Genomic DNA, 13,312 nt, shown 5'->3' on the forward strand with positions numbered 1-13,312 from the left:
AGGAAGAAGATGATCTTGGACTTGAGCAAGAACAAGAGAGAGAGAGAGTAGAGAGAAAAGTTTGTTATTCACATTGCTAATGTTTGTTAGTCATTATTATTATTATCTTGGAGAGAGTTGAAGATATGTAAATCATTTCTGAGTTTGGTTGAATTTGAATATTATACTTAAAGCTTACAAATAACTACAGTAAATGGTTGATGGTTTAGACCGGTTCGTCTAATAATCTCACAAACCGGGAAACAACAATAAATTTGTAAATATCGATCTAGGAAATCATGATCCTCATTGTCGAATTCATGTTTGTTTTCTTTGATATGGAATCTTTGAATCACTTCTATTGGAGTTTCCTAGATTTTGTGTTCTTAAGTGGAAAATAAATGCAAAATGGTAATGTTCCTTTAAAATGGTAGATAATTTAATTGAGGGGGTATAATATGTCATGTGCTTTATATATTGATTTAGAAATATAAATGTAACTAGAATTTAGAACAATCTAAATATATATATATATATATATATATATATATATATTAGTGAAATTATCTAACTTCTTTTTAAATAAACGAAGGAAATTTTAGGTTTAGTGTCTAATAAAAGAAAAAAGGAAACCCTAATTGTACTAATAAAAAAAAAAAAAGAATACCTAATCCTAGATTCACAAAAATATAAATTTACAGAATCTTCAATAAAATTTCAAATCTAATTATAATTAAATTTAATATCACTAACCTTTGACCAAAAATACAAATAAAAACTAATTAACTTTAACAAAATCAGTACCTTTTCAATTTTTGTTTCTTATGTTTTCACTTATAAATAAAAGACATTACATTGAACGAAAACTAATAAAAAAATTAATGTTAAATAACTTATATTATTAATTTGAATATCAACATGCATTCTATATTGGATAAAATATGTACTAAAATATCTTATTAAATTACAATAATATAAATTAAGTAGGTATGAGATTTAGTATAAAATGTATTTTTGTTGTATAAGATATTTCTATATAGTTTACAAAAAACATGATTAAATTACCTTTTTGCTTAAAAATAGAAAAGGGTTAAGGAAATTAGACAAGTAAGTCATATAATATCATGATTAAGAAAATAATACATTTCATTAGTAGTTCTAAATACTCACCTCTCTTTTTTTTCGGCAAAAACAAATTTTATTATAACGAAAGAGTTATTACAAAGACATATACAAAATTATTGTGACACAGTTATTACATACGCAAATGTATGCACCATACACTAAGAAAAATACAGCAGAAGGAAGTTTGATGATGCTTTCCGTAGAGTAGCCTTACTCGCTAACCGATCAAAAGATCCGTTATTGTCCAACTTCATATTTGATTTCTCTTTGTTACGAATTGTATGCAGCAACTTTTGGCTAAATACTCACCTCTATGTCTAAACAAATAAAGCAAAAAATTGTCTCATATTTTTCTATGGGAATAAAAAAAAAAAAGCTTAATTTCTCTTTTCTAAATACTCACCTTTATATTGAAACAAAGGAAAGTTCCAAAAAAAAACATCCAACTAATTTTAATTTAGATGTTTAGTATCTTATTATTTCGGATTGGAATAAAATATCTGAGATAATAAAACGTTACATTTAAAACCTGAACTTTTATAATTGAGTTGTTTCAAACATACGAACGACTGTTAAATTGTGTAAGGAAATTACTAAACCGGGTTAATGGTTAAACAACACGTGGGTGGGTAGTGAAAGACAACAGTGTCTTTTGCCATTTCCCCCAAATTGAAATTGCTCTCTTCTTCGCAACACTTATTCCCTTTTTGCTTGAGAAGTGGACTTTATGTTCTGGGAGTGCTGACGTAGCGGAAGCTAATAGGGATATAACTAGAGATCTGTTGATTCCTCAGAATTCCGGATAACTAGGTTTTGAGAGTCCTCCTCACACGGCTTTCGCAAAAGCTCTTGTATTTGTGAATACTCTTCACAGTGGTTTATCAAAACCTCTTTAAATCTTTCGATTAATCAATTCATCAATAACTTAATATAGTAAAACCTCTATAAATTAATAAAGTCGAGACCATGAAATTTTATTAATTTATAGAGGTTTTAATTTATAGATAAATTAATTATTATTAATTTATAGAGAGACTTTTCTAATTAGGTAAAAAATATTAAAAGTAAGATTTAATCTTTATAACTAATATTTTTATAAAATCAATTACAATGAAATTAAGAATTATCATGTTTTGAAGATAGCACTCAAAGATTTATATATAGTAAAAATATTAAAAATAAACTCTAATAAAAATTAATGTGTAGATATATACATATATTTAGATAATTTTATATAATTATTAATTTATATTATCGATGGGACCATATATTTACAAAGGAGTTTCAAAAAAAATTATTTTATTATATTATCGAAATTAATTTATATTATTTTATTAATTTATAGAGATTATTAATTTACCGAGTATTAATTTATAGAGGTTCTACTGTAGAATCGGAGGCCTAAAAAGGGCTATATATAATAAAACATAAAACCCTAAAACATAGAATATTCTCGAATAATTATAATTAATAAATTAAAATATAATAATAATAGATATTTGGAAATTATCCAAATATCTCGCTGCATCAAGTGCTCTTCATTTTCTGGATCTTCTTCATCACCATGTTCTCTACTTTTTCTGAAGAAGATTTGTCTGATGAAGATTCAGAGAAAGTAGATAAGATGGTGATGAAAGAGATCCAGAAACTGAAGAACACTCCAACGGAAGATTTTAAAATCTTTGTGTGGGTTCTGAAGCCTGCTTTGTCCTCAGCTATCTCTTTAGAGATCCACCCGTCTTTGATCTATTAAAAACTTTTTCTGGGTCTGAATTTTTTGAAGATTTTAAGTCGAATTGCTGGGTCTGAATTTCGCATCTCTTAGGTTGTTTGATTCTATAGTTTGGAATTGAATTTATAAAGTGGTTATTTGAGATTGTCTGCTTTATTATCATAGCTTAGTGTTTATTTGGTAATGTTGTCAATCTCTTTATGACAATCCATCCATTTTAATGTTGTAGATGAACCCACTTAAAATGCATTCAAACAACTTTTATTGGTTAACCAGATGATCTGGTCCAGATGAATTATTATTGTTTACAATTTCTGGTTTTCAAAATCTATATGGAGACATATATCATGTTTATCTATAAAATTACACAAGTTTATGATACAAAGTGGATCAACTCATTTAACTCATTAATCCATTAAGCTAAATGGGTTATGGTTTGATCCAAACCATTTGCTAAATGAGTTGGGTTAAATTATCACCCATTAAACACAAAAACTCAATGGTTTTGGGTTGGTTTGGTTTGGTTTAACCAATTTGACATCCCTAACCAGATCTAATAAAATAAACTAAACTCTGCTGTTTTGCAGTATTCTTCCCCGCAAGTGTGTAGAGCAATGTTTGACTCTCACCACGGATTTGTATGCTGATTTGGGAGAGTCCCCTTTGGTTTTCTTCTATTACGTTGCAACAAAATTCTCACATGACCCATATGATGTTCCCTGAAATGTAAACATATTTTGTGATACTTAGAGAAGCTTTGTGTGGGTTCCATTTATTGTGATTTGCAGGCAAGTCCGTCGGATCCAGAGAACTTTCCCTTTGTTGTTATCGGTAATAAGATCGATGTGGATGGTGGAAACAGTATGTATATAATCTCCATCTAATAATAAAGAACAACCTTGAAATTTGAAACCTCTCTGCATTGTTTCCAATCACTCTTTTGGTTTTTTCAGGTTTCAGAAAAGAAGGCTCGAGCTTGGTGTGCTTCAAAAGGAAACATTCCATACTATGAAACCTCTGCCAAAGAAGGCACCAATGTGGAAGACGCTTTCCTGTGCATAACTAAGAACGCAATGAAAAGTGGAGAAGAGGAAGAGATGTAAGTTCAAAACACGCAAATCACCATCATCATAGGCTTTTTTGCTAATGCTTTTATGGTTTGATTTGGTCAAAGATTTTGTCTGAAACTTGTTGATGTTTTGATCTTAACAGGTACTTACCAGACACGATCGATGTTGGAACCAGCAGCAATCCACAAAGGTCAACAGAATGTGAATGCTGAAAGTACTTGTGCTCTCTCATCATCATCAATCAGTTTATGTCATCAATCAGTTTATCTCACTTTGACGGTTTTTTACCATATTGTAAATCTGGTGTTTTCTCTGGTGTTTAAAAAAAAAATTAGAACTTCAATAAATAAATAAAAACCGAATTAGACTAGTCGGTGTTTGTGGCCTGTGTATTATTATATTTTGGATTTCTTTATTTTTCTCTGCACTATCGCCATTTGTTGTCCACTACATTTATGAAAAGACTTGTTTTTTTCTTACTTTTTTGTTTCGCTTTAAGGATGACTTTTGTATAACTGATTGATCCCTTCCCAATGTCGGTTTGAAGACCACGACGACCCTCCCATATCACACATATCTTGTGAATTATAAATACTTAAATCTCATTTGAGTGTGTATTAATTAATTAATAATTATGTTTTAGGGTCTTTAATAAAAATGTTGATGTTCTTCAAAAGTTGATACAATCATTTGATTTTATTCCATGTTAAATAAATAGCTAATGAACAACACTAATTTGAGGATTACTCATATTGATCATCTTTTATCATATGACATAGTTAAACAGTTTCACAATATAAGACACAAAAGGCATTGTATATTAAGTTACGTATATCAAAACTATTAATGTGAAGCAAATTTAATTTTCACCACACAAAGACTCACTCACATAGTCACATTAATGGATAATTGTAAAAAAGAATCCCTCTTATAACTAAGGTTAACACTTCTTCACTAAACAGAAAATATATATATTTAATGTTTTAAGTGTGATCAACTCGAGCAGCTGTTATTTTACCTAATAAAAACACACACATGATATACGTGCATGTATAAACCGATACATACACAAACACAGAGAGCCATAGATATGTGAGACATTGAGAGAGAGAGAGGGAGAGTGGTTTTATTAAAACTATTCCTTAGGGTTGTGGTAGATGATGACAACAGATTTGGTGTCGAAACTCTGTATGAACCTTTCTTCTGCGGTCCTAAACGGATTGTAGAGAAGCTCTTTGATTGGTTCGGGCAACGGTTCATTCTTCATCATCTTCTTCCAATACTCCTCTGCTACTCCTCCACCTCCTGATCTTCCTTCACTCAGGTTCACAAACTGTACCAACCAAAAATATATACAACATTCAATATATATGTTTCAGATCTTTATTTAGGGTTTTAATATATTTAAACAAGTAGCTATATCTACCAGAAGAAAGCTGAAAAGGATGAAGAAGACGACGACCAAGTAACGTTGTTGCTTCATGTCTCTCTTTTAACTTTTTGTTTTGTTGTTTTTGAGGATTTTTTTTCTTGATCTATGTTAAATCTTCGGGTGTTAAAGTTTATATATATATAGAGAGAGATACCAGTTTAAATTAAGGAAGTTGTTTTCATGATAACTGTTATAATTTCCCTCTATCTGCATTTATTTATATAATCATTTAATATTTACACTGTAAGGTCAACTTTGTGTTGTGTTGTGTTGTGCATAACCTAATTTTTCTTTTTTTTCCTTATCTGAATTTCAGAGTGGTGGTGGGCCGCTTAAGTAAGGATTTAGTCTGAAATCTGTAAAGTTTTTCATATATTTAAATTCGATTTGGTTTTGATCAAAAGAAAAAAAATGAGTCTATATTTAAATAATTAAAGGTCTGATCTGGCCCCAACATGATTACAGGGTTATTCCGGACTTTTTGAGTTTTTCTTACAACTAAATAACTATCAATATCTTTTCACAAAATCTAATTTAACTGACATAATAGATTTAAATGAATGAAAAGTACAAAAACTGCTCTATGTCTTTCTCCCTAGGCGATCGTTCATCCTTTCTCCAGCAAAAACTCTTTCCTTGCCATTGATTCTGGCCGGCGCTGGTTTCTCCGGCGTCGGTCGGCCCTCTCTTTTATTCTAGTTTTTCATTTTCCTACTCTATATATTTTTAAAATATAAAAATGTTTTATCATTTTCTATTTTTTTTCACCCTTGTGGTTATGGCTGCTATTCTCTACGCTGGTGATAGAGGTTTTATGGGACATCTCTCCCTTTTTCCGGCAGTTATCTCCACACCGAAGTCCATGATTCGATGTGATGTATTCTCTTTGTTCTTGCAGATCTATAAATGGAGAATTCGAGATATGGTGTTTTCACAACCATTTTCACATTCTTCAGTGGTCATTCAATCCGCTGATGTCAATCAATTCTTCTTAATGGATCTGCTCTGGAAGAAACACCCATGGAAACCACCATGGAGAAAGAGACAATTTGGGGATGAAGATGTAGTGATAGTAAGCAATTATCAATGGATGAATAAGGCGAATCTGATTTTGATATCACGAAGGAGACAAGTTCCAGATGCAAGTCTAACAACATTCAGTCTCAGTTTATTAATCAAGGTTATGCCAAGTGCATTTTGGAGTTTCATCTATAAGATGATAGCCATTTACAAGTGTATGAGAGGGGGACTTAACATATATTATCTGTTAGCCCGTAAGGCTTCCGATTAGAAAGCAGGGTTAATCTACTCTTTCATCGAAATTGTGTTCAATTTCCTGTATTTGTGATAATTGGTTGTATTTGATTTGCTTCTGTTATTTGTAAACTCTGTTCTAATATCTATGATAATTTGGTGTTAAAAAAAAATAGATTTAAATGAAAAAAATTGTACAACACATACCACATAAAACATAAAATCATAACACTTTGAATCTAGATATATAGTAGAGTTATGATTGATGTAGAAAAAAAGATAGTAGAGTCAAGGTTTGAATAAAAGCATTTGAATTCCTTATTATATATGTTTAGAAAAGCTAAATTGGGTTATGTTATGTGTATAGAACAACGAACACTTCTAGAATTTGGTTATGTTATATGTAAGACAGTAAGAGTAGTTATATAATTCTGTAAGATTAGAGGATACAAGGAAGAATAAGGAAAAAAAAACATACTACTTTAATTTATTCTTAAAAATAATGTTTTTTTATAAGTTCTATTTTGTGTTTTACAAAGAATATTGTTTTGTATTAGCATCATTATTATTTAGTTTTTATTTGTCATTCAGATGATAAGAAAAAAGGAGGAAGTTATATCATTCGATTCAGAAAATTGTAATAAAAACGTTCTCTTTTAATTTGTACTAGATAATGGCCCGCGCTGCCAGCGCGGAGAATTTTTTTCTTCTATCTTGTTATTTGTTAATATTATATTTATGGTGTATCATTCATTTACATGTTATATAATATAATATTATATGGTGAGTTTTGATTCATATTAAACTACTAATAGGTAGGCCTAGAAACAAACTACCAATACCCGTATTCGACCCGTTTTTCGGTTTGTATCCGTCCCGACAAAAGGTACCCACAACTTTAGAGTCGAGTAAAGGGTATAACAATTATATTATCCGTGAATAATGATCGAGTATCGGATATTAATTTAATTTTTGAGCGTCCTATTACCCGTTTTATTACCCGATTCATTAATACACGTTAATATTTTGTAGAATAATATTACCACTTACCAGTGTGAGGAAATATTTATGTAAATTTGGATTTGTTTGTTACAAAATAGTAGTAGAAATTTTTTTAATTCTATTCCTTTTTATAAAATCATATATTTAAGTTACTTAACGTCATACTCTGATTTTGACCCGTAGTTGGTGATATTATTTTGGTTTGGTGCAATATCAAATTCATTAATTATACATTCGGTAAAACTAAAAAAAAACCCAACAAAACATGTATTGACCCGTGATTTGGTATTACAAATTGCTGTGATCGTGTTTAGAGATCTTAATATACCAAATTTACAAATTGAAGTTATTGGTATAACATGTTATATATTAATTTTATAGGTGAAAATTACAATTAGGTTATGTATATTATCAACATTATACACTTAGTATTGTTTATATAGTGAATATTGTGTATAAACAGTTAAGTTTTAACCAATTAAATAATTTGTTATTATTTCCTAAGATTTATGAAACAATAAATAGAGTTTTATTATTTTGTAAACAAATCTAAACTTTTATTTTGTTAGTTATTAGAATAATTAAAATATTATAATATTTTCGTAATATGTCTCATCATAACTGGTTAAAATTTTAACAACATAGCTTAAATAAGTATATAGATATATTTTAAAAATATAAACAATGTTGTATCCTAATTTTAATATATATATTTTTATTATTAAATGATTTAGATATGTAAATATTTAATCTTAGTTTTATAAATAAATTAGTTTTATAATTTTTCTAAATAGTTTGTTATTGTTTCCTAAAATTTCTGAAACAATAAATTGAATCTGTTTAATGATTTTATTACATAATTTCAAAATTATTTTATTATTATTTTATTAAATAATTTCGAATTTTTTTATTAATGATATCTTGTAATCTAATAAATTAATAATTACTATTTTTTTGGATAATCATTTTCAGGTTACAACAAATTAATATTAAAATTCTGTTATTAGATTTTGTATTAAAATATAGTGGCATTTTATGTAATATTTTACATGAAGTAAGGTTATTTGTTTAAAGAGTTGCTTAAATAAGTATATAGATGAAAACCTAAAACATATCTTTTTTTGAAGGACCATAGAGTAGGATAAGTATAATTTCATAAAAAAAAATTCTAAAAATCAAATCTTCCCCAAACATTTGAGTTAAAGGGTCGTCAGTGGTTTCCGCTGACAGTAATAATCAAAAACCCTGGTCCAACAAAAAAACCCTGGTCCAACAAAAAAAAACCTCTTGAGAGAGAAAATCGGGCGAGTGGTTTCCACGCGCGGCGATTTTTTCTCTCCCAGATTCTTTTTCTTCTTATCACAACCTCTTGCTCCGTCGTTGGGGGTTCTCCGTCGATTCCGGCGACGACGAGAGCCCAAGGCTCATGGTGCTTCATCGATTAACCGCTGCATCAATCCGGTGAAAGATTTGTGGTCGAAATCAAGGGAGCAGTGGAAAGGAGAAGCTTCCTCGACACACCAACGGTAAGAGCTCTACCAGCGGTGGTGTGACGAGGAGTAGAAAAGGGAGATTCACGGCAAGGATCGAGAGAGAAGGTGGTTAGATCTGAAACTCGGAGATTCTGGAGGTTTCTCAAGGTTGTTGTTCGATGGGGGAGGTCGTCTACGGCAAGGAGGAGCTAAGCCACCGTCGAAGGGTTCAGATCTACTCCCTACCGCCTATCTCTTCTCACATGTGAGCCTGTTTCTCTTCGACAATGAAAGCTCGGCTCTTTTCTTCCTCCTCGAAGCTGCTCTACGGTGGTGGGATGGCAACGGATCTTGGATCACCATCTCCGTTTGACTCGCGTCGTCCAGGCTCGTCGGAGGATCTGTTCCGACGAGCATCCGCAAAATTTTGGGCGGCGGCTGCAACTGTGTTCTTCAGTTGCAGAATTAGGGTAAACGAAATCCGGTTTGATTCCGGTTCGTGTTTTAAACCCGGGTCAATTTTGATTCACGGTTTTTTATTTGGTTTGATGTAAGCGGTTTAAGCCCTTTGAGGATTGTAATGGGCTAAATCCGAAAATAGCCCATTGAGCATTTATTTATAAAATTGAATACCTTTAACAAAAAAAAAAAAAACCCTGGTCCAACAACGAATACGAAAAGATCAGTGTTTTTCAATTTCATTATTACAATTTCAACAACAAAACATCCATTTGGAGTGCATGCAATGATGCACTACAAAACTATGGGTGCCGTGTACGGTGTACCCAAGGATGTTTTGTAATATGTAAAATATCAATACTTTTAATTTCATTATATCACAATTTGTTCTAACAACAAATACGAAAATGAACCAACAAAAACCTTTTTCGAAAAGAAAAGAAAAAAAAACAATACAAAAAATGATATTATTCGCTTGCATGATCGTTTCAGAGTATTCAACTATCGCATGCAGAAAATTCTTAAACCTATATTTGATGTGTGATTTTGATTCTTATAAACTCTCATTATGTACATACGATATATCCAAAAAAATGGGTATATTAAGTTTTAGGTTAGTATTGTATATATCGCTCTGTTGTTACGATTGTTGATTACGTTAACTTGAAGTACGTAGTAAAACACCAAAAACAAAATACTTGAAGTAGTAAATACGTAAAACAGAGTTGGGTTTTGCTTTTATATTTGGGGTCCATTTGAATTCATTTTCTTTGAAAAGAAGAAAATGTTGGCTTTTCTCCGTGAGAGTTACTTTAATTTATGAAAAAGACAGGCCAAAAGTTATGTTTCAAGAAAACAAAGATGACATTAATAATAAAAGTTGCATTTAACCAAAAAGAAAAACATTACAAAAGTAGGAAACGAACGAAGCAGGTCAACTTTCAATGTGTGTGCACATTAGCTCTACGACACATAACCCAAAGTCTTTTTAGAACATTGATTAATTTCTTTATCTTTTTGAACACATTAATTACTTAATTAGTTAAATATAATCCATTATCATAATTTAATAAGTAGTACTGTCTTATGGTTTCATCATTGGTACTAGGCTGTACTTAGTAGTTAGATTAGATCAAGATCTACCTACTATAGTGTTATCTTCTTCAAATTCACTGAGATTTAATTACTTATTGTAATTAGATCAAGATATAATGATATATCACACTAGCTAGTGTTCTGATTCTTCCTCTAATTGTTGTTTGTAGAAGAAATTAACAATATAATTTGTGTTACAGTCAACAAAACATAATTAAATCTTAAAAAAAACACACACAAAAGAACCTTAATTATATTAATATATATATCAAAATAACATGAAGCAGATCTAATTTTTTCCCCACACCAAGACTCGCATAACATCAATGGTAAAAAAAGAAAAAAATTACTTATAGTTACGGTTATAACTATTATAAACTGAGTATATTTTGTTTACTGTATTAACTCAAGCCGGCTGTTATTTACCAAATAAACCACACATCTACATGCATGTATAATAAACCCTTGCACACATAAACACAGAGGCATGTACATATTTTTAATATATGAGGGATATTTAGTTAAGTTAATTATTCATTAGGATTGTGGTAGATGAGGACGACAGATTTGGTGTCAAAATCTTGGATGAACATCTCTTGTGCTGTTCTAAACGGATTTTTAAGAAGCTCTTTGATTGGTTCAGGCAACGGTTTATCCTTCATCATCTTCTTCCAATATTCCTCTGCAACTCCTCTTCCTGATCTTCCTTCATTAAGATTCACAAACTAAATACACAATATCAATTCAAAATTTGTTATACATTTCAGATCTTAATTAATTAGGGCTCTTATAATTATATAAAGAAGAAGCTTTACCAGGAGAAAGCTGAAAAGGACGATCAAGAAAACGACCAAGTAATGTTGTTGCTTCATCTCTGCTTTAACTTTAGGATTTTTTCTCGATATCTATGATAAATTCTTGGGTGGTAAAGTTTTTATATGATAATTCTCCGCTCCTTGCATTTTATTTTGTTATTTAAAAAAAATAAAATTTCATATTATATTGTAAGGTCAACTTTGTATTGTGTATATTGTATATTTATATTTTTAATATAAATTTGAGAGTGGTGGGGTGGCCTGAGTAAGGGAGTTTTGTTTATTCTTCTTCTCTGGAGCGATCAGCTATTACAGCTCAGATAGCAACACCATCAAATTTTATATTTACTAAAAATAGATAAGACTTATATAATTGTAGATATAGAACAAAGAAGAATTCTTAAATTGAATATGTACATTCGTTCGAATAAGATTCGGCCTTTGGAATACGCAAGAAGACAAACGATTATAAGTTAATGGGACACTAGTACGACATTTTTCAAAAAGCCTTTTGAGTTTTATGTCTAAAAGACTCGAGTAAATGAAACAGAGCATGCAAGTATGTCAATGAGACAGTGCACTGAAGATAGACACATCCTTGGGTAATGTGGGAGGTTCTGTTTCAACATTGTATTCACGTGTCAACTAAACAAAGTGGTAGGTATTTCTATTGGGAAAAGATACACTTCCAACATCACAAAAAGCTGGTAAAAACAATTCAAGATTAATAGGATAGTTATTTTGGTAATAAAGGACTAAAATACTATATCAAATATAACAATTTTTTTTATCGAGAATGCATTGATAAAGTATTATTTAACTTTAATCATTTATATCCTTACTAAGATTCGAAGTTTAATTATTTTAAATTTGTGATTTGATGATATTTAATTTTTGTGCTTTTATAACTTAAAAAATAATTAAATTTTATTCAATCAAATACATGTTTATTACTAACAGTGACACATGTCAACTTGTAACATGCTCTCAGATTGTGTGGTTTGGAAAGAAAAAAAGTCTATCCTTCAATCTTTCATATAATGTGATATGGAAAACTTTACTAGAAAACCAAAAGCACGTGTTATCTAGTCACTTATAAAGCTTACAACAATATGAAATATAAAGATTGATTTGGCAACCAGTAGAGTACACAAATAACCTAACTGTTTAATTGGCTAGAGAACAATGGATTAATGAGACCCACCATTAGTCTTGAAGTTGATCCTCTCAATTCCATCAAAACTGTCCATGAAGGCAATGATGTATTGTGATTATGATTTGAACTAAAAAAAATATATATATTTTATGATCTTGTCATAATCTGAACACTATATATGGTGTTTGGCCAAGTACACTCATATTTTACAAATCTTATTTTAACTTTCCTAACTTTTAGTGGCCGTGGAATTTTGTCTAAAGATTTGAAACCGCTTCTACAATATTCCCATTAGGAAAAAGGATAATCATGACAAACCAGCTTAGCTTTAGAAAGAAAAGTCATAAAGAAAAAGCTGAACTTAGTGCTTCTCATAAGTGCAAATTGAAAATTTGCTATATTATGGGGTCTAATTAATAAAGAGTATAGATAAGATTATAAGATAATCGATGGCTTGGATGATTTTACTTTTCGCCTGATTAATTGTGGTGCAAATGAAAAGCTTTTAATACATTGATGAGTTTTATGTTTGCGGCAAAACTCTATGATAAATATACAAGTCAACTTCTATATATGCATGGATGATGACAGATCATCCAACTTAAAGATTTACAATAGTGATGTAAATTAATGTATAGTGTCCAAAAGAACAAACACTTCACATACGAAATCGATCTCTCATGTTGATATGGTTTACAATAGGTTCGATTGGCAATTACTC

General features: G+C 30.3%; 3 protein-coding genes and 1 long non-coding RNA gene across 4 annotated transcripts; 2 read left to right on the top strand and 2 right to left on the bottom strand.

The window, feature by feature from the left end:
- The first annotated feature begins 2,662 nt into the window (after window positions 1-2,662).
- Window positions 2,663-4,385, top strand: LOC147924717 (ras-related protein RABG3e-like). Its single transcript, XM_087494376.1, has 3 exons — window positions 2,663-3,697; window positions 3,790-3,935; window positions 4,049-4,385. Exons 1-3 carry the CDS (start codon window positions 3,680-3,682, stop codon window positions 4,116-4,118), a joined length of 234 nt encoding a protein of 77 aa, XP_087350502.1. The 5' UTR covers window positions 2,663-3,679; the 3' UTR covers window positions 4,119-4,385.
- Window positions 4,386-4,861: 476 nt separating this feature from the next.
- On the bottom strand, window positions 4,862-5,511 carry LOC104758230 (uncharacterized). The gene is made up of 2 exons (XM_019238747.2): window positions 5,333-5,511; window positions 4,862-5,239 (listed from the first exon to the last, which is right to left on the bottom strand). The coding sequence occupies exons 1-2, from the start codon at window positions 5,387-5,389 to the stop codon at window positions 5,042-5,044; spliced, it is 255 nt and encodes an 84-aa protein (XP_019094292.1). The 5' UTR covers window positions 5,390-5,511; the 3' UTR covers window positions 4,862-5,041.
- A 96-nt stretch (window positions 5,512-5,607) lies between these two features.
- Window positions 5,608-6,798, top strand: LOC104758231 (uncharacterized). The gene is made up of 2 exons (XR_762655.3): window positions 5,608-6,147; window positions 6,237-6,798. It is a non-coding gene; the product is annotated as an uncharacterized LOC104758231 (long non-coding RNA).
- A 4,051-nt stretch (window positions 6,799-10,849) lies between these two features.
- LOC104758232 (uncharacterized) lies at window positions 10,850-11,597 on the bottom strand. The gene is made up of 2 exons (XM_010481062.3): window positions 11,436-11,597; window positions 10,850-11,345 (listed from the first exon to the last, which is right to left on the bottom strand). Exons 1-2 carry the CDS (start codon window positions 11,490-11,492, stop codon window positions 11,151-11,153), a joined length of 252 nt encoding a protein of 83 aa, XP_010479364.1. The 5' UTR covers window positions 11,493-11,597; the 3' UTR covers window positions 10,850-11,150.
- Between the last annotated feature and the right edge of the window lie 1,715 nt (window positions 11,598-13,312).

This window comes from Camelina sativa, chromosome 17, assembly GCF_030686135.1.
Source record: "Camelina sativa cultivar CO46 ecotype springtype chromosome 17, ASM3068613v1".
Taxonomy (NCBI): Eukaryota; Viridiplantae; Streptophyta; class Magnoliopsida; order Brassicales; family Brassicaceae; genus Camelina; species Camelina sativa.

Bases quoted from the DNA above. Each gene is read 5' to 3' on its own strand.
- LOC104758232 (XM_010481062.3), bottom strand. From the start codon at position 11,492: ATGAAGCAACAACATTACTTGGTCGTTTTCTTGATCGTCCTTTTCAGC. The intron at 11,346-11,435 runs GTAAAGCTTCTT...TTGTGTATTTAG, and splicing joins TCCTTTTCAGCTTTCTCCTG to TTTGTGAATCTTAATGAAGG.
- LOC147924717 (XM_087494376.1), top strand. The intron at 3,936-4,048 runs GTAAGTTCAAAA...TGATCTTAACAG, and splicing joins AGTGGAGAAGAGGAAGAGAT to GTACTTACCAGACACGATCG.
- LOC104758230 (XM_019238747.2), bottom strand. From the start codon at position 5,389: ATGAAGCAACAACGTTACTTGGTCGTCGTCTTCTTCATCCTTTTCAGC. The intron at 5,240-5,332 runs GTAGATATAGCT...TGGTTGGTACAG, and splicing joins TCCTTTTCAGCTTTCTTCTG to TTTGTGAACCTGAGTGAAGG.